This window comes from Electrona antarctica (assembly GCF_951216825.1).
Source record: "Electrona antarctica genome assembly, chromosome: 7".
Lineage (NCBI taxonomy): Eukaryota > Metazoa > Chordata > Actinopteri > Myctophiformes > Myctophidae > Electrona > Electrona antarctica.
In genome coordinates, this window is record NC_136812.1 from 27,300,554 (window position 1) to 27,320,979 (window position 20,426).

At 42.0% G+C, this 20,426-nt stretch overlaps 1 protein-coding gene across 1 annotated transcript in view; it reads right to left on the reverse strand.

Moving 5' to 3' along the window:
• Window positions 1–20,130, reverse strand: part of lepr (leptin receptor) — a 37,485-nt gene extending 17,355 nt beyond the window's left edge. The window contains exons 1-8 of the mRNA XM_079506921.1: window positions 19,800–20,130; window positions 17,140–17,190; window positions 16,409–16,461; window positions 11,529–11,756; window positions 9,675–9,804; window positions 8,396–8,586; window positions 5,876–6,021; window positions 4,130–4,271 (exon numbers count right to left, since the gene is read on the reverse strand). Of these exons, the coding sequence (XP_079363047.1) occupies window positions 4,130–4,271; window positions 5,876–6,021; window positions 8,396–8,586; window positions 9,675–9,804; window positions 11,529–11,756; window positions 16,409–16,461; window positions 17,140–17,150 (901 nt within the window). The 5' untranslated portion in view covers window positions 17,151–17,190; window positions 19,800–20,130. The remainder of the gene's footprint in view (window positions 1–4,129; window positions 4,272–5,875; window positions 6,022–8,395; window positions 8,587–9,674; window positions 9,805–11,528; window positions 11,757–16,408; window positions 16,462–17,139; window positions 17,191–19,799) is intronic.
• Window positions 20,131–20,426: the final 296 nt, after the last annotated feature.

A 20,426-nucleotide genomic window follows, 5' to 3' on the forward strand; every position in this document is an offset into this window, starting at 1 on the left:
ATGCCACTCAAGGCTGCATCAGAGGCACATAGACTGGGATACTCCCTTTTTTGACTGATATTCCAAATGTCCTATTGTCTGGTGATCAACAAGCAAAAAGGGCGCACAGGAATTATGTTGCAGAGGTGCTGAGGGCGCTGTTTTTCCTTTTGTTTTGCCAATGGGTTCCCAGATTGCGGTGCAGAAGACTTTAATAAAGAAAAAAGCGGCACTGCTGTAGCCACGGCACAGTAACAGTAACATAGTATATTGTTTGGTGACCAATAAAACAATGATCAACTGTTTGGTATTTAATCAAAGCATAAAAAGTATTTTTTTTAAAAACTTTAAAAGTATTTATTTTATAGGCTCATTGGACCTCATTCACAACAGCGTTTACACTCATATCGTGAGCGGAGCGTGAGCGTACGGGCATTTACGAGGATTCCCACGTTATGTAGGAATTCATGGCCATGGCCATGCACTTGACGTTGACGGCCGTTGGTCGTAAACTAGAGTGGTGTATAGGGCATACGGCTTGCGTATATTTATTTAGAAGGCTTTATTTAGTCTTCATGCTGAGTCAATTAATTGTTCCCAGACCTCAAATAAAATATGTAGGCATGTGTCATTGGTCAGCACATTAATCAATAAATCAAATAATGAAATAATGAAAAGGATCAGATTTTATAACCTCTGCAATTGCAGTGCATGACAATTCATCAGTAAGGGCTTTTATCATTGCCGGGTTTTAATATAGCATTTGGTCGTGTGGTGAACTGTACAAATTAACTTATTTCTCATTTATATGTGAAAGTAACTGTAACATCAGTTCTACAAGCTCTACAAGCTCATCGCACCGCGTTCACTGTTGTGTATAACTTAAAGCTTGGGGATCCCGGATCTGTGCATTTTGCAGGCTGATGTATTTTGATATTTCCTGTTGCCTTATATGGTGTGGAATGGGCGTGGATGTTCCATTAAACCAGGCGACACCAGGCAAATCGCTTGGGAAAGAGGCGAACCGCACAAATGCAGTCATTACACCACCTTTGCTGCATGACACAGCTTATCGCAGCTTGATCGGACGGATAAATACGCGATCATTACGCATTTAATTTACACCCGGGTGTATATTTCCGTTGTGAATGAGGCAGTGTTACTTTTTTCACAATATTTTGATTTAGTCTTAGTCTTTTGAATACCACACCATTTAGTCTTAGTCCTATTTAGTCTTAGTCCTATTTAGTCTCCTGAAAAACCTTATTCGACTTAGTCTTTAGTCTTAGTCTTAGTCATAATGCAATGTTAATTTTGCCAGAAAAGATTTAGTCTTAGTTAGTCTTTTGAATACCACACCATTTAGTCTTAGTCCTATTTAGTCTTCTGAAAAACCTTAGTCGACTTAATCTTTAGTCTTAGTCTTAGTCAACAAAATTAACACTGGAATGAGGACCACTATCTTTAAGCACCTTTGCACCATTTGTGCAGAACCTGTTTTTTTCTTAATAGAGGGTATATGCGAATGCATAAAGTGAGTGGCAAATGAAGTGGCAAAGTGATGCAATGCAATCAATAGGACTTTTCTGTTTGGATGTATGGGAAAGTAGTAAGTAGTAAAGTACTTCAATTAGTAAATTGACACCCAGTAGGCGTTCCCGCATGATGATGATGTCACACGCATACCCTCTGTTATTAACTAAGAGTTAATAGGTGTATGTGTTTAAATACCATTTAATGGTAACTTTAATGTTCAACACTGTACATGGTATGGTAGCTTACAAATAACATTAAAATGTAAAAGTTACCTGTGGCAATATCCTTTATTTAAATTAGGCTAATTATGACTGGCCTCTGATTCAGACCTTATGGATCTTTGCCCTACTGGAATTAGTTCTTTGTGAATGGCTAAAGCAAATGACCGCTGGCTGGGGCCAGTTTTATGGTTCAGCATTGACATGCCATTAAATCTACCTGAGAGATAATGAAGGTCAATGGGTGAATCCTACAGTCATAAATAATGGAACACCTCGTCTCTGGACGTAGTAGTAGAAAACTAGAAAGTGCTCTTATTTCTAATAATAGCTGGGTCTGTTCGGCTCTGGGTAAAGTTTTTACGGATCTATAATTGGACATAACCTGTAGGTATAGTAGGAAAAAAAGTGTTTATAAAAAAGAATGGGAAGTCGCATCATGATCAGGATTCCAGGGAAAACATTTTTGGTTGCACGACCTATGGTACAACATTATGGGTGGAGGTTGTTCCATGGCTTACTGGGAGTGTGCATGCCAAGTCTTACGCTGTACTGATCAGTCTCGCAGTGTCTGAGATTAGCTACTCAAAGCTTCACCAACAGATAGGGTCAAAAACGTAATGGGTCTTTAAATCGGCCCCTGGCCGTTCCGTCCTAAAAAGATACAATGTACACTTTGTACAGATAGCATGTTGACTGTTGCAATGTACTAGCCAAAATCCATTAACATATTTTTTATTATGACACTAAACTGAAGGCTGTAATTTTAAGGGGATCCATTGAATGACAGGAGGCAGCTGTGATTCATTCCATTGTGTCAGTCTACTATGTTGGTTGAGCAATCTAAAAGCGATGAGATGATGAAGATGATGAAAGAACTCTGTTGAACCGAATCTAGAGTGTTCTTCAACCTTTTTAAAGAATGAAAGTCTAATCGGGTAAATAATTAGGTTGATGTAGCCTACAAGTGTTGTCTGTTTACCAAGTGCAAAAAGAAGGCCACAACATAGCCCGCATGTTACAAGACAAGATAATACATCCCCCCTTTGACTTAATAACTTACTTGTTCACTAAAATTATACGACAGATGATAAGTTACCTATTCGGTAACACTTTATATTAAGGTTGCCTTTATAATGCATTATAAGCTCATTTATAATGCATTATAATGTGCTTATAAGGCATTATGACACTTGTTATAAATGTTTGTAATCATGTATAACAACTTATAACCACGTTTATAACATATTATAAGTGCTGGTCATAATGCATTATTATGCTCAGTGGAACAGCACATTATAACTATTATAACTTAGGTGGTTATAAGGGCACATAGAGAAGTGCTGTAATGTCTGTGTCACAATGCATTATAACCAATGTGTAGGATGGAATAATGTCTTATAAACATCAATAATATGATATAGCAGGACTTTGAGACCTTTAAGTAAAGTGGCAACATTCTTTAATGGTTATTAGCAGTTGTATCATTTTATAATACCCTATAGCATGACTTTGTGACCTTTAAGTAAAGTGACAAAACTTTGTATAATATGCTATAGCATATTATTTATGTTTATAAGACATTATTCCCTTTAATAAACACATTGGTTATAATGCATTATGAGTGACACAGACATTACAGCACTTCTCTATGTGCCTTTATAACCACCTAAGTTATAATAGTTATAATGTGCTGTTCCACTGAGCATAATAATGCATTATGACCAGCACTTATAATATGTTATAAACGTGGTTATAAGTTGTTATACATGATTATAAACATTTATAACGAGTGTTATAATGCCTTATAAGCACATTATAATGCATTATAAATGCGCTATAATGCATTATAAAGACAACCTTAATATAAAGTGTTACCACCCCGGTGACAACCCCACAGTATGTCTACTGTAAATTGATGTGCACTTCTTTCTAACACCTTGATTTTAAAATGTCACTCACAATTAGAGCATCCATTACAGAGAAGCAGAGACAATACTGATTTCCTGGATGAAAAGCAGAATTGCTGTCTAACTCCTGAGGGATTATAATTCTAGTTATTTTAACTACTGTATTATCCAGCTCATTCTAATACCGTAATTACCCAGTATATGGACATACAGTACAATGGAATTGGTTAATACTGACTCTAGACAAACAATTATAATGTAGCATATAATGATAGTATCACACACCACGTAAAATGGTGGAGGTCTGGCAAAGAGAAAGCTCTGTGGAAATGTGAAGATGACTGTTAAAATGGTCTTCTCAGGAGAAAAAAAGTTTACAACCTTTATTTACAACCTTTGTTGTAAATAAATTGTAACATTGTATTTGCACAAAATAAATCCTTGGAATGGAATGGGTAAGCACATGAAGGCAGATGTTCTTCTTACTGTCAAGGTAGATATGATAGGGCTGGCTCCAGTCACTCCAGACGCAAGGCTGACCAGGACCTGAGCAGCGAGCCTGAAGGGTGTAGTTCAGCCTGGGCTTCAGGTCCAGAGGCACGCTGGATTCTCCCGACACATACACAAACTGTGGAAAGCAGAGAAATCAACACACACACAAGACAGTTTTATTACTTTACTAAGGCAATTAAGCAAGGTTCCACGAGGGCATGTTCACACAACATTTTTCCCTCCAATGCCTATTTTTACCTACAATTCTACATTGGGATCCAGACACTAAGGAGGCAGCCGTTCTTTTAAAAGCGATGCACTTGGCTACTTATTTGGCAGAGTGGAGAGCTTTCTGTCAAAGAAAATGCTGCTCAGGATGCGGGCAATTTCCCAAAACACAGGATGGAGACAGACAAAGTGAAGTTACCTGTTGATAAATAAGCATCTCCAAAGCCAAATCTAAGCAGCCTCCTCCTCACCATGGTTAATACAAAAAGAAATAGAAAGCGTACATACAGTGTGTGTGGTTATGGATTGAGGCGCTAGGGCCACAAGTCAAATCAGTTGCACTTGCTGTCTGCAATGTGCGTGGGACATGTTTAATCAATGTGCGTGGGTCCGTCCGTGGGTTGATTTGATTGATTTATATTCATTCAGTACGTTTGCATTTACAGGAGGTAATTAAAAATCGACTTTTGAATACACAAAAACTGATTTCCATTTGTTTGGCATCTAATGATAGTTATGTCCTCATTATGACCACAGGTATGCAGAGTGAAGCCTTGACTACCATTGACACATTGGCATATAGACGCCATTTCAAATCCAGCACACAGACCGCCATTGACGTATATATACACGTCATTTGGTGTTATTGTGGAAACAGATTTATATATATTTTATATATAATGCAACCAAGGAGTAAACATAATGTATTTGATTGCTATACCCTCTCCAATGCTTTGAATGTATAGCTTACAAGTCCACACAAAAGGACTTTTTATGAAGTTGAACATTACTAACACTAGTCCTTACCCGTTCGAATATATGAACACCCAATTATGTACAGTGTGGGTAATCCCTAATCCGATTTAATAGACCATATTATCGATGTATGTATTTTGAGGTGTACTCAGTCTGGGGCTGGGGGAGGGAGTTGTTAAGGGATGAACTTACGAAGTTGGGATGGGCACAACATTTATATTATTATTAGGCAGGTGGTCTGCGGACCCCCAAGTGGTCCGCAAAGGATTCCCCCCCCCCCCTCCACACACACACACACACAGTGCCCCTGCACACACAGTGCTAGAGTTAAACGGAGTTGGCGAAAGATGCTAATAAACAGTGTTACATTTGTTACATTGAAAAAAAGGCCTTGTTACGCCCTCCATAATGTAATGGTCAATGCCTATGTGGAACAGACAGACAGACAGACAGACAGACAGACAGACAGACAGACAGACAGACAGACAGACAGACAGACAGACAGACAGACAGACAGACAGACAGACAGACAGACAGACAGACAGACAGACAGACAGACAGACAGACAGACCCTTAATTATACATAGGTAAATTATAGGTAGATGTACAAATATCAGTACACATATCATATAGGTGCAGGGCTACAATACTTGCTCTAACCCATTTTCATGGGCCACTTATGAGAGTGAATCTCAAGTATGTAAGTATTAAGTACTGTATGTGGTGTTTGTCACTCAGAGGCCTGTGAGTGGTTACCTGCCAGACTGGAGTGCTGTAGGAATTGTATCGGACCTCACAGCTCAGTGGGCCGGTGCCAAACTGTGTGAGGGCAGTCCATCTCAAAAACAGCTGGCCTTCAATCGTCTGAGCATGTGTCAAATTTACAGGAGGACTTGGTTTAACTGTAAAATGCAAGAACATACAGAGTATTACCCCTCAGACAGTATAATACTACCCATTTATCTAGGTAATTTCCTATCTGTGATAACAAATTACATTTGATATTTTAATTTTTTTAAGATGTTATTGGCTTTTCTGCCTTTATTGATATATCAAGTGAAGATGGACAGGAGCGCGGGAAAGAGGGAGAGAGAGATGGTGAGAGACATGCAGCAAAAGTCGTCATGAACGGGACTCGAACACGCAACACGCTGTCAGGCCAAAGCCTATATGTGGCATGCGCCTGTACCACTAGGCCAGCGGGCGCCCAATGACATTTGATTTATTGTTTTATTTATTTTTTGCGATATAATGAAGATTGATAGCTGGTCATGCCTGGAATGTCCATACTTCATATCTGAATGAATCATACATTGATTCATTTCAGCCCGGAGGCAGAGTTGATGTAAAATATACTTTAATGTATAATTCAGTTTCTGTGCTTGCCAATTTATGTAATTTCCTTTGGTCCTTCCAGCTTTAAATCCTGCACTGATAACAAGGCTACAAATCCACGAATATATTCAAGTACTACCAATAAAAAGAGCGACACAGAAAGCGGAGTGAAGACAGTGCATCAGGGCCCACTTGAAAATCTCGAAAGCGCTTACGGCCAACCCGGCTGTCGTGTGAAGTGGTCAGTTGGGGCGGTCTGCATGCATTTTCATAGCACGTTTATTTTAATGAGCAATCAATCGATAGTAGACTTTAAGGGCTCCATTGTTGTTGCCGGCGTCACCCGTGACGCGGCCCGCAAGTCAGCCGCTGCCCGAAAATGCAGCGGCGAGTGCAGCACAAGTGAGACTTCAAGGCAAGCAACGCATCACTCTTCCATGGGAGACTGTAAGGCTATGAAGCAATAGCACTGGGAATAACGGCAACGGATAATTATCTTAAAGGCAATGGAATGTGGCACAGTGATTGGTTTAATTATTGTAACGCCCAAACCACACCTATGCATAATGTAACGGGTAACAGAGGTGTTTTAGGGATTTAGACAGGTGACCAAAATACCAAATTTAGTGGGGGAACACCCCTTCCACACTGCTAAATCCCCAAATACTGTATTTAGAAAGCTATAACGAAAACATATAAAAAAATATATGGGTTTTTGGTAGCCCACTTGCAAGATCTGTCTGTGACACTATGTGGAGATCTCAAAGTATGAAAGATAAAAGAAGAAACATCACTTCAATTTACAATTTAGGCATTTAGCTCTTACACAGAGCAGATAGAAATGCAAAATCAGAGTAAAATCTGAGTGATGATAATAAACAAACAACAGGGTAAATTCCATAGTCCCATACAGTAGGCTAAGTAGTGTGCAAAGAGACCAATGTAGTGCTTCAAATCTACTGTAGGATCTGTCTATTAAACATGCTATCTAAATAACAGCATCTATTACAAATCACTGCTGTTGGATGTGCAAAAAATGCACAAAGGAAGCTACAGTGTGCAGAGCTACCTTTATCATGTCTGCCTTTGGTCCAGCACCTGCCTAAAACGGTCTTTGAATATGTGTGTGAGACCCTTATGTACTGTTTGATCTCATGGCATGACACACACACACACACACACACACACACACACACACACACACACACACACACACACACACACACACACACACACACACACACACACACACACACACACACACACACACACACACACACACACACACACACACACACACACACACACACACACACACACACACACACACACACACACACACACACACACACACACACACACACACCTGTTTTATTCTCAGTACTCTGATCATGTCTCCACTTGACAACTGAATGAGACATTAGAGAATTCATGAGGCTGTAATTAATTGAGGAACTTTATATGATGTTAATTGACGTGGACATTTTTGTTATCAATCAATTAAGGGTGTTTTCAATGTGTTATTCATCTGCTTTGGTTAAGGCAAAGATTAATAGGACACTTGGCAGAGGTAAAGTGACCTATTCAATCTAGATGTGTGGAGACCTTTAGAGTCCTCAAATCCATGACAAGCAAGGCAAACAAAAAAAACAAGATTTCTTTTGTTTTTTGTTTTTTTAGTCAAAGGTTTCATTTTGGATGTCTTCCTTTTATGTTGTAAACAAAGACCTTGGTGAGGTTTGTTTTGCATATTGCCGGGGCTTTCAAATGTGAGGACCCACATTTCTCCGAAATAAAACCCTCTACTGATTTATTAAAACTAGATACTACAAAGGCAATTTAACCTCCCCTGAAGTAATCTCGGCTGTTTCGACAATGTGTATAAAAGATAAAGAATTCACGCAATAGCGCTCTCTCTCTCTCTCTCTCTCTCTCTCTTACCAGGATTGGGAGGAACATGGAGCAGGACTGGAGGAGCCATGACATTAGAGATGTTGACATTTAGCACAGCGATGAAGCCTGTCACACCACTGAGAGTGATGGAGCACACCACGGAATCCTCTCCCACACAGACAACAGGACTGTCAGACCCACCATCTCCAGCCTTCATTTCTGGGTTCTCTTCATGGGATCTGGGGGAACACACATGGTAGGCTTGTCACGATGTGGACATTTTACTTTACGATTAAAGGGCCTTTCAAACGTGAAGTGATATAACGCGCCTATGACATTTTCAATGAGACCTGCGTTTTTGCGCGGAGCAGTCGCGGTGCGACAACGCAATCGTATTTACGTGAGCGCGGTCCTGTGAATTTGTTGCGCGCATGCTCGTTTCGTGCACGCGCCCGCGACTCACCAGTCCTGGATTCTGTTTAGCTTTTTGTTACACTTGCGTTGTCGCGCCCCTCTTCAACAGACCTGTAGCAGACCTCTCGTTGATCCAGGCAACAACGTATGTGTTCCTCGCTTCCCGTTTGAAAGGCCCTTAATTGTCATACAAATAATTGCTATTAACGGTTTAAGATTAATTATGGAGATAAGCATGAATTTAGTGTACATTAGATCGTATGTTCACAGGCAAAATAATCAAAGTTGTCATAGAATTAAATACAATTCTGGTGCGCTTGGAAGCGATCGAACCTTCACATCTGCCCAAACAAAGCGCACTTTCCGACAATACGTTCCAGGATTCGTTTTAATCACAGTAAAACATCCTGGTGTGAATGTGCCCTAAGTGACATTTAGCAAATATCTAATGCCGGAGAAGACAAAACCATCACGTGTGACTGAATGTCTGTTATCAAAATGTCTGTTAAATCAGCTGTGGACAGATAGGCTTATCTATTGTTAACCTGTAATATGTACTGTGTAAACAGAGTCTTATGAAAAGGTTGCCATTCAGATCACACACTCTCTCTCTCACACACACACACACACACACACACACACACACACACACACACACACACACACACACACACACACACACACACACACACACACACACACACACACACACACACACACACACACACACACACACACACACACACACACACACACACACACACACACACACACACACACACACACACACACCCACCCACCCACCCTCTCAGAACCTACCCACCACTATTTACTCTCTGAAGAAAAGCAAGCGAGACATAACAAGCAGGATGAAAGGAGAGACTCTTGAAAAACAGACTAGACTCGTACTCACACCAAGCGATGTAAACTCACTGCCAACCTGCGAGCTTCCGACGTGCCTGTCGGTCGGGTGTGAGACTTGAGATCACATATTAAATTTTCACACTTTTCATCAATTCTGCACAGGCTGTCCAAGCAGGCATCTGCAACAGAATAAAATTGCATGATTAGTTACCGGTAGTACCAACAGCAGTAGAGGCTGTATCATTTAATTATTCAGGAAATCTATTATTACAGCTAGTAGAGGCCCTATTGACCACTTGACTATATCTATAGCTGTGAACACTGTACTGCATCTATAGCTGCATGAGACCACTGTACTGCATCTATAGACCACTGTACTGCATTTATAGATCACTGTACTGTATCTGTAGGTGTCCTCCACTAAACCACTGTACTACTGCATACTGTAGACCATAGACAAATTATATGTCCATACAAGCTCCCAAAGTAAAACAAAGTGCAAATTAAGCTCCTTCCTCCTCATGACCTATACTTCTGATCTACAAGCTCACAACGTGTCAATGTAGATTGGCTATTTGAAGTATTTTAAAATGCAAATAACTGAAACTAGTTTACTTAATGTAATATTACAATTATACCCTTGGTCACTACTTCTATTTCTTTCCTTTTTTTCTCCTCATTTTTTAATTAAACTTTAGAAGAATATATTGTATCTACAAAGGAGATCCATGCCTATGCTGAATCAAATTACCCCCATGTCATTCTTAGAAGCTTAGAGCACGTGTGGGCGCTGGTGTGCAGGTGTGACACAACGCTGAAAGCTCACATCCATCTAAATGCCACAGAGAGACATCAGCAGGGACAGAACAGCCCTTTACCTTTCCCAGTTAATTATCATTGCCTAGACCTAGCCCAGAGGGCTTCAGATAACGACATTGATTAGGATCTCAAAAATCGATCCAACAAACCAATCTTCCACAACACCATAACCAGTCTCAATTCTGTCACCTGCACCACTGCCCCCATGCTAACTGAGAATGAACAAGCAGTTTAAAACAATGCCTCGCTTTAAACAACCTCAATGTTGTTTTAAATTAAATACTTGAATGCCTATTCTGAGGGGAACATTCACCAAAAATGTTTTAAATGGGAACGGGTCTATTTGTCTAAGACCAGAGGGTTTAAGTGGTTAAACAACTCTCTCTTGTGTATGTTTCCCTCCTTCCAGCTTTGCTTTCAGACAGATCAAACAAAGGGATCTTTCCTACCTAGGGAGCAGAAGTAACATTTGTGACTGGTCTTGGATTTTAGTGATAAACAGAATGGGACAGCCTCATTAGTTGGTCACAGCTGGAGACTAAAAATGGCGTATGGGTCCAAAGGAACTGGTCCCAATATATTCAGTGGTGTTTCTGATGATGAAAAATGAAGTACGTTACCTTGAGCATTCTGATTCATAATAGTGTTAGAATATAAATTTGAGGTAAGTCACAACATAGTCACAGCACATTACATCATGCCATCAGACACCAAACTTTCAGAGGCAGGACCCTAACTCATATGAGCACCTTTCACATCTTCACTTTACTGATAAAAAATAAGTCATAGGCCTAATAGCAGTTCTTTAGTCACTGGCACTCACTGCACAGGAGTAGAATCTTACACAGAACATGAGGAAGGGAGTAATGATTACATTTCATTTAATATATTGTCTGTTCCACGCCTCTAATGTTATACGGTCAGCACCATATGACAGACAGACCAATTGCTCAGGGTTGCTTTCCTTCCTTCAGACAAATCAAAAACATTCACCTTTTTTCTACCTTCAAGGGGACATAATGTCAAATATTAATATCTAAGGAGAGCAGTCACGTCAAAGAAAAACAGAAGTCATTGGACATACCTCCGCTGGGCACATTTATATGAAGTTGGGATGAACTTGTTGAGCTGCTAAACTTGCAGTGGAGGGAGAGTGGATGGTCTGATTCAGACTCATTTTTCACAGACCCCATTGTGGATCTGCCCTGTTCCTCCTCCTTGATGGGGTGGGTTGTTGATAAGTCACAGCACAGCACATCATGCCATGGGAGGTCCAGAGAGCCCCCCTTCTTTGGCACCAAAGACAACGCACCTAAGACAAAAAGAATGTCTCACAGGAATCACAGAGTAACAAAAAACTTTCTTAGATGGTGTGTCCAATCAAGGACTCCCTGACTATTTGAATTTATTGTCTCCACCTCCACCAGGCCGAAGGCATGGGGAGAGAGTATGTTTTGCACTCCGTCCGTCCGTCCGTGTGTGTGTCCGTGTGTCCGTGTGTCCGTCCGTCCGTCCGTCTGTGAACAGCTAAACTCCGGCACCGTTAACCCGGTCGATGCCACATTTTGCACACACACTCCCTGGATGCCAACGATGAACCTCTGCCCCAAAATTTCCAGAACGGCCTGTTATAGCGCCACCAGGAGGCCGCTTTGTGCAAAACAAGTTTTTGGACAGTACACCTACATATTTTGTCCAAACATCACGCAAATTGGTACACAGTCTCTCTAGAGCCATTCAACGAAACGGGTCTTTCAGATTTCTCAGACTCCATCCTGATTGGCTAAGATTGGCTTCCAAAGTTTGCAGGAGTGCTCAGTTTCAAACAAAATGCTGCAAATCATGAACACATCGTGTGATTTCCGTGAAATTTGCGCACGAACATTCCCACTAGGCCGAGGAAGAAATGCCACATAAACATTTTCAACTCAGCCTCATGGTGGCGCTATAACTGGCCGAAAAGTTTTTTTACCTCCAACTGCACGGATCTGTGAATAACTTTGTATGCCAACTCCCTAGAGGCCAAGGAAAAACCTTTGCCTGGAATTTTTCACATCTGCTCTTTATAGCGCCACCAGGAGGCCGACATATGTAAAACACATTTTCTAATATTACTCCTTCAGATTTTATCCAAATTTCACGCAAATCGGTACACATGCTCTCCATAGTCATGTGATCAAGACGGGTTTGTCATTGGCTACGATTGGCTTCTAAACTTTTCAAGAGTAGCCCGCTTTGTACCCGTTTTGTACAAATCGCCACAACTACTCAACGCAGCGTCCGATTGCGGTGAAACTGTGCATGCATATTCCCACTAGGCTTTGGAAGAAATGCCACTTGACCGTTTTCAAATCAGCCTCATGGTGGCGCTACAACAGGCCAAGCCGCGACACACACACACACACACACACACACACACACACACACACACACACTCATACATACGTTTATATTGCTCCTAAACATTTTGCCAAACATCACACACACACTCCTATCCTCCTGGTGGAGACCTGTGCCCAGAAGGGCACTTTTTCTAGTTTGGCATCTTTTGATATGGCATTAATAACTTTTTCAGGATTTAACGTGATTTTTTTTTTTACATCTTAACACTTATTGTACTCTCAATTAAAACCGGTATGTGTCTTGGACGTGTATACACATCTTTAGGTCCTATTTAATGATATAAAATGGGATCGCTGTAATACATCGCTGTAATACATTGCTAGGCAACGCCTTACACAGAGCTCCCGGACATGTTTTGCGCATGCCACTTCCTTGTTTACAGGCCGACAAAACTTGCTATTATCAGTGAATCTACGGCGCTTAACCAAGCATCTCGTTTGGAATATTAATGCTTCTAAAGAGAGATCAGATGAGGTTGCGTGAGGTAGTAATGGAACATTATACCTCCTGATTTTGGGGGGAAATGGAAGGAGGGGCTTTTCAGAGTAAAATCTGCCCATCTGCTTGGCACTCTATAGCACCTTTATTCTGAAAAGAATCCCGGCAAAGGTAGTGTTAAAAAGGTGGATTTTGCAGATATACTGTACGATACATGTTGTGTGTACACTACAATGGGGCAAAGGAGTGGAAATGTATAGGCAGGCAAGGACTTGAAGCTGTTATGTGTGGGTGATGTGTATTGACTCAAACACCATACTCAAGAATGTTTTTCTAGGTTTGACAGTATATGTACTGCACCTAGCCCTGGTCCAGTGCTTACAGCGAGTCTCTCACTGACGCCCTGTGGGAGTCCCTTCCGCAGCTCTCTAGCAACTTTCTCACTCCCGTGCAAGGGTTTACAATTCCCAGCAATAAACAAAACGACGTAACTACTCACCGACACAAAGCCTGCTAGACCTTGGTAAAAGTCTATTATCGAAGCTGGGAAGCGTCTCAGGTCCCCAGCTTCTCTCTAAAATGCACTATTTTAGTCATTAAATAAAATGAATCCAACCAGATCGGCGCAGGCAAAACCCAGAAATGCCGTAGTAGAAGAAATGACTTTGTCCGGTACATTCAGGGTACATTGCGTTATTAAAATGGCACAAAGTATATTTTAGAGAGAAGCTGGGGACCTGAGATGCTTCCCAGCTTCGAGAATATTTTTTACCAAGGTCTAGCAGGCTTTGTGTCGGTGAGTAGTTACGTCGTTTTGTTTATTTGCTGGGAATTGTAAACCCTTGCACGGGAGTGAGAAAGTTGCTAGAGAGCTGCGGAAGGGACTCCCACAGGGCGTCAGTGAGAAACTCGCTGTAAGCACTGGACCAGGGCTATACTGCACCTTGCATGAATACCTACAGCACATCAACATCATCTTCATCACCTTTATTTATACATACTATACTACACATACTGTGTGTGTGTGTGTGTGTGTGTGTGTGTGTGTGTGTGTGTGTGTGTGTGTGTGTGTGTGTGTGTGTGTGTGTGTGTGTGTGTGTGTGTGTGTGTGTGTGTGTGTGTGTGTGTACAGTCCAGGGGGAAATATGGCCACTGTGGTCATGTGTCAGTTCTATGTCAAACAATCAACTCCAGTCTTCAATGTAACGGAATCAAAAGGATTATGTGGACTTATAGGAGCAATATTTCCAGCTCAGTGGGCTTGTGATTAGAGTGTTCGCCCTGAGACTAGGAGGTCAGGGTTCAATCCCCAGCCAAGACTATTCTTTTTTTTTAATGTACCAAAAAGTGGTACCCAATGGCTCTCTGCTTGGCCATGGGTTGGATACACTAGACCTGTACGTGCCCGCCGCGGTTGGCCACCGGCCTACTTGGGAACGATGCAACTTGGGAACCTAATGATATACGTTGTCATAGCACCCGTTTTAACTGTCAGCCGGTGTCCCACATGGAGATCTGTGTATGTGCCTGTGTGCTTGTGTGTGAAGACTGCAAACTGAAAAGTGTACTTGGCAATCAATTCGGCCCACTGGCAGAGCCTGATTGGTTGAGCCTCAATTGGCTGAGGCAGAGGCTGGAAATTGCACAGGTGAAAGGAGTTGGCCTCATTAGGCCCACTGGCAGAGCCTGGCCCAGGTGAAAGGAGTTGGCCTCATTAGGCCCACTGGCAGAGCCTGACCAGAGCCTTTTGTGGTGGTTCTGGAGAACCGTGGGTCCGACCGACTCGATAACGGGCACTGCACTCCCTGTGGGGGTGTGGAACGCGTGTGTTGAATGTGAAGTCGGTGGGTCAAACGGTTCTCGATTTACGTGCATTACAACCGTACACACACGTACACACGCACGCACGCACGCACGCACGTACGTACACAGAGACGTGGCGCATTTATAGTAGGATACTAGCGTCATGTCCAGGAGGTGTACTTGTACAAGCTGCCTCACACTAAGGAAACAGGAGATATGCTCCTGATGTATGGGGCTACAAGGTGATGTATGGGGCTACATCAAGGGGCCAGTGAGGCTATTCAACGTTGAAGCTCTCCTCCCTAGTGGTAGGAGGAGGGACTACAGGCGGACCCGTGGATTCATGACCGGGAAACCCTGTGCAGCTAGGCTTTAACATTGAGCGCTCGGTTGCACTTCCGCATTTGACCACCAAAATTTGGTGGTCAAATGCGGAAGTAGACGTTCTGAGACTGTACTTCCGGCAGTCTTCCGGGTGCTTCAAAACGCCACTGAGCAACTTCCACTGACATGAATAGCTGGGGGGGCGGAGCTTCGCGCCAGTTCAGTCTCTATCCTTTTATATACTCTATGGGCTACATGGCTCAGGAACCTGTGGTTCCCAATGCAACTTACCTATATGACCATTCAACCACCGTTCAACATTTTTTAACCACATAATTATCCTCAGTGTTACATAATGAATGCCATTTCAGTGATTTCACATTGCATATATTGACAAAATTTGAAGTGCCATTTAGGTATTTTTGAGTGGTGCAACCACTCCAAGGAACATCAATGTCCCTAAGTCCTAACCTATGTGACTATATCCCGATGTTTAGAGTACCAGTAGGGGCAAAAGTGGCGCTGTTGTGCCAGAAACAGAGAGAGAGAGATAGTGTTTCACTGTTGCCTGCTAATTACAGAGAGAGAGAGAGAGAGAGAGAGAGAGAGAGAGAGAGAGAGAGAGATGCAGGGGGAGAGGGGGGGAGGGGGGAGTTGCACCACTCAGTTCACATAGGTGTGATTTTAATTAGCGGTTTCTAAGCACTGAGCTCATCGTATGAGTATTGCACCATGTGCATAGAAGTGTATACAATGTGCACGCACGCACACACACACGCACACACACACACACACACACACACACACACACACACACACACACACACACACACACACACACACACACACACACACACACACACACACACACACACACACACACACACACACACACACACACACACACACACACACACACACACACACACACACACACACACACACACACACACACAGTATATGGAGAAGCCATTTGGTGTTGGAATTGAAACTCACCATGGGAAATTACTAAAACAGGTACTAGCAGAGCCAACATTGCAGTCCAAATCCTGTATAGGATGAGAAAGAGCAATAGAGTGTCAGAAAAGGTTGTGAGGCAGGATAGAATATGAGGGGGGAGATGAGAGAGAGTAGTGAAGAGGTTGAAGCAGCTGGTGATGTAAGTTGACTGAACACAATTCTACTGTAGAGGGATACATTATGGTATCACAAGGGAACACAGTCAGTAGCGTAATATTCAGTAGGCAACATGTGCCACTTCATTGTCAGCTAATTTAGTTATTGCTCCACAGCACAGTGGAGGAACAGGTAGACCGACTTATCTGCCAGGTTGATACATGTTAAACAGAACTTGACATGCAAAGTTACACAAGGGTTTTGCATTGAAACCTGTCAGCATTTCCTGCAGTGTGGGCAGCACAAAAGTGAGTGGGAACTTTTAGAGAAGATGGTGGCCCACAGAAATCTACTTGTATTCAAGAATATAAACACACAAACTACACACAAAAATTACATTTGTAAATTTAAATGAAAGTTTACATCAACCAATCTTAAATGACCTGACCACGGACCAGAACATACCGGTATACGTCATATTGATATAAACAAAATGTGCTGGCTATTTATTTATATTCTATCAGTGAATAGTGATGTCCATGCAATGCCTTAATAAGGCTCATGCCTTTAATGAATCCTTCTTCGCTCCCCCGAGCCAATATAGTACTTACATTGTATTCATAGCTTAGTGACCATGGCCTGGGCTTCGGCTGTGAATGTCACTGAGAAGGGAGAACACAAAGACGTTAAGACTTTGCTTACGGTCACGTATATAAAGCGTGTTAAAGCAATACATAATCATCAGGAACAGCCATTTAATGGTGAAGGAAAAACTGGTCAGTAGATTTATTTGTCACATGCTCATTTCAACTAATTATTAATTAAAACCAGGATAGCGTTTTTCAGAAAGCTCTTAGGATTTTTGAACAGTGGTTCTCAAAATACAAGCTCATGGTGCGTCACTTTGTGCCATGCTGCGAGCTATTTTTGAATAGCAGATACAATTTTGGAGAAAGTGTTTGTTTTGTTTTTTTTGAGAACCACTGGTTTAGAAGGCACAAATTTAAGTGGTTAAGAAACCACTCAGAAACCAGGCAGCACAATCTGGGAGAAAGAGGCACATTTCCAGTAATAGCATTATCAGACAGACAACAGACTGTTTGTTGGATAAATCATATTTCAGACAGAGGCAGAACCCTAACCAATTTATGAGGCTTCCACATCTTCACTTAACTGATAAAATAAAATTAAAGCATTAAAGTTGTTCAAGCTAGAAGGTCCTGGTTTCGATTCCCGCTGGGGACGCTGTGGGCGTGTTCTCTCCTCCGCGTCATCAGTGCCCATACCCGAGGTGGGTTTGGCGAAAGGGTCTTTCTGTGTGGAGTGTCCCCTAGGGTAGGTATACCCTCACAAGAAACATGCAGTAATCCTGGTCTCTAAACTACCTCCCCCTGGCCAGCCGGGGTGCCTGATGGAGGGGAAAGGAACTGGTCGGAATATGCATAGAAGGAAGCAGTCCGCTGCCCCCCCAGGTTGGCAGAGGAAGTGTAGCGCCCAGGATTACATTAGATAATTGACACTGCATGGGTGAAATAATGGGTTGCAAAATCGTCTAAAAAATCGTCTAAAAAAAAAAGCAGTTGTTCAGTCGCTGCACGGGAGGCCACATCACTGAAGATGTTAAATTGCCTTTCAGTTTTAATCTGTTGCACACCTCTCCTTAGCAGCTCAGCACCATGACAGGCAGACACACGTTTGCTCAGTGCTACATAACAAGAAGCTATTATGTTTGTTTGTTCTTCTTTTTTTCACTGTGTGAGCAAGGTTACTGTTACTTGTCTCCAGGGCAACTCACTTAAATTGACACAATACATATTAATGCACACATTATTCTGCATTCTGTTTTTCAAAAAAACAGACATGAAGTGGATAGAAGCAACATAACACAAGCTCAGTGATGACCACTGAATGTATTGATCCTCCACATCATGCTGTAAAAAACGAAAAGATAAACAGCACCATGGACAGCTGCCATGTATGCACCTGCACAACATGTGCACCAGCAGGTGTTAATGCATGTGTATGTGATGCAGTGTACCATGGGTCACTGCGAAAACAATATCAGACAGGGGAATGGATGACTACACAAAAGAGGTTAATTTTCCAAAATATTCAATGAGGGGAAAGTGAGGGAACAGTAAGTAGCCTAAATGACTGAATGAGTGCATAGCCTATACCTGTCACAAAGTACACTTGCACAAAACAATCCTTTACTATTATAGACTATAGACTAGACCATCCAGACAAGCTCCTTTGAGAGATAACAAGCCACCTTGCTGATGAAAAACAGCCAATTGTACTAGTGCCAAGTCATTATTGTGCATTAAACAGAAAGAGATTAAAAAAAATAGATCAGGGCCAGCTAACCTTAAAATAGCCTATCTACACCTGTGACGGATTACATAAACACATAACTATTGAATGTCAATATATATCAAATTAATATGCTACTGCAATGCTGTGAGGGCCGTGATTGAAATGTCTGGAGCCTACTTAAGTGCACACTGTCAGCAGCACCATTTACAGTATCTTGCCGGGGAAAAAAAGACAAAATAAATATGCCCTTGATTATCTGAACTAAATATAGGCCTACCTATTGTTTTCGGGTAGGTTCTAAATCCAAGACAGACTCTAGCTGCTGTGTGCCTCAGGGGATCCAAAACGTCCGCCAAAGCAGCTATTATTCATTTGGGTCTGACTCACTCTCTCTGCCAGCCGGTCCTACACCCGGCGCGCCGGGGCTTGTTTCCAGCAGCAGCAGCAGCAGCAGAGGAAACCCTGACTTTCTCTGTTATTTTTACTGTTATTTTCAAGTCGTTTCTTGGGAGACGGCAATTATATGAGTAATGTGACTTATGGCGTACGACGTACAGTATACGTTCACACATACGGTCTCGTTTAATGTTTGACTCTGACTGACCTAACAAAAAGTGAGTAGGCTAGCCTATTGAAATGACAGTCACATAGCCATCCAGCCTATATGTCATCCATGATCTGTAGCCTATAGTGTAGATTGCAAATTGCAATTTGTAGTCTTTGACAAACGCTTTGAGAGGAATTTGGGGAAAACATGAAGACAAATAACAAAACTGACAAAACATGATGAATCAGTTCGCAACTTCGCACCTGTGTACCAAATATCAGAGGAATGCAGTTCTGCCTATATAGCAGCAGCGCGCGAACTTGATGGTGACATTTAAATAGGAGAACTAAGTATAGCCTAATGAAACTGCTGCTGAGCTGCTCTACTGTTATTGAATGAAGTCCTTACTTGGCTTATAGATGATCTCCCGAGGTGTTGTTGTGGCACAACTCCACTCGTCCCGAGTCCGACTCCCACCACAAGTCACGTCAAATCGGGGTTTCAGGTTTCCAGTCTTCAGTCCCGAAGTTGGCTAGTCTGTTTTTGGCGTTCTAATTCTATAATAGGCTAATGTCGGACTTTTCCCACTGTAATGATTATAAATATGGGTGTCTCTCCCACTTACTATAGCCTACGTCCCTCCACTCCAGTTCCCCTGACATTAAGTGAGTGTCTGGGCTGTGTGTAGCAGAGTGTGTGAACATATGAGAGGGAGGGAGATGAAGGATCGTGACGTCAACAACAAGGCTACAGTGGTTTTGCACCTGGCCCCTTTTCATATCATCATGGCCCATTATTTTTCAGCATTTGAGCCACGGAGTCACGACCGCTATTTGATGAGATTTATAGTTTGCTGACCCTGCACAACTAAATCAATTTGTTATCGTTGGATAGGATTTTGTCCACAATTCCATTCTCTAAATCATGTAGACTTCTTGTAAATTAGGCTACTGTAAGACATGCAGATCGATGTTTAACAATGACTTAACTCTTGAGAACGGGTCCATTTGGTTTCATGTTACACTCTCAAAAGTT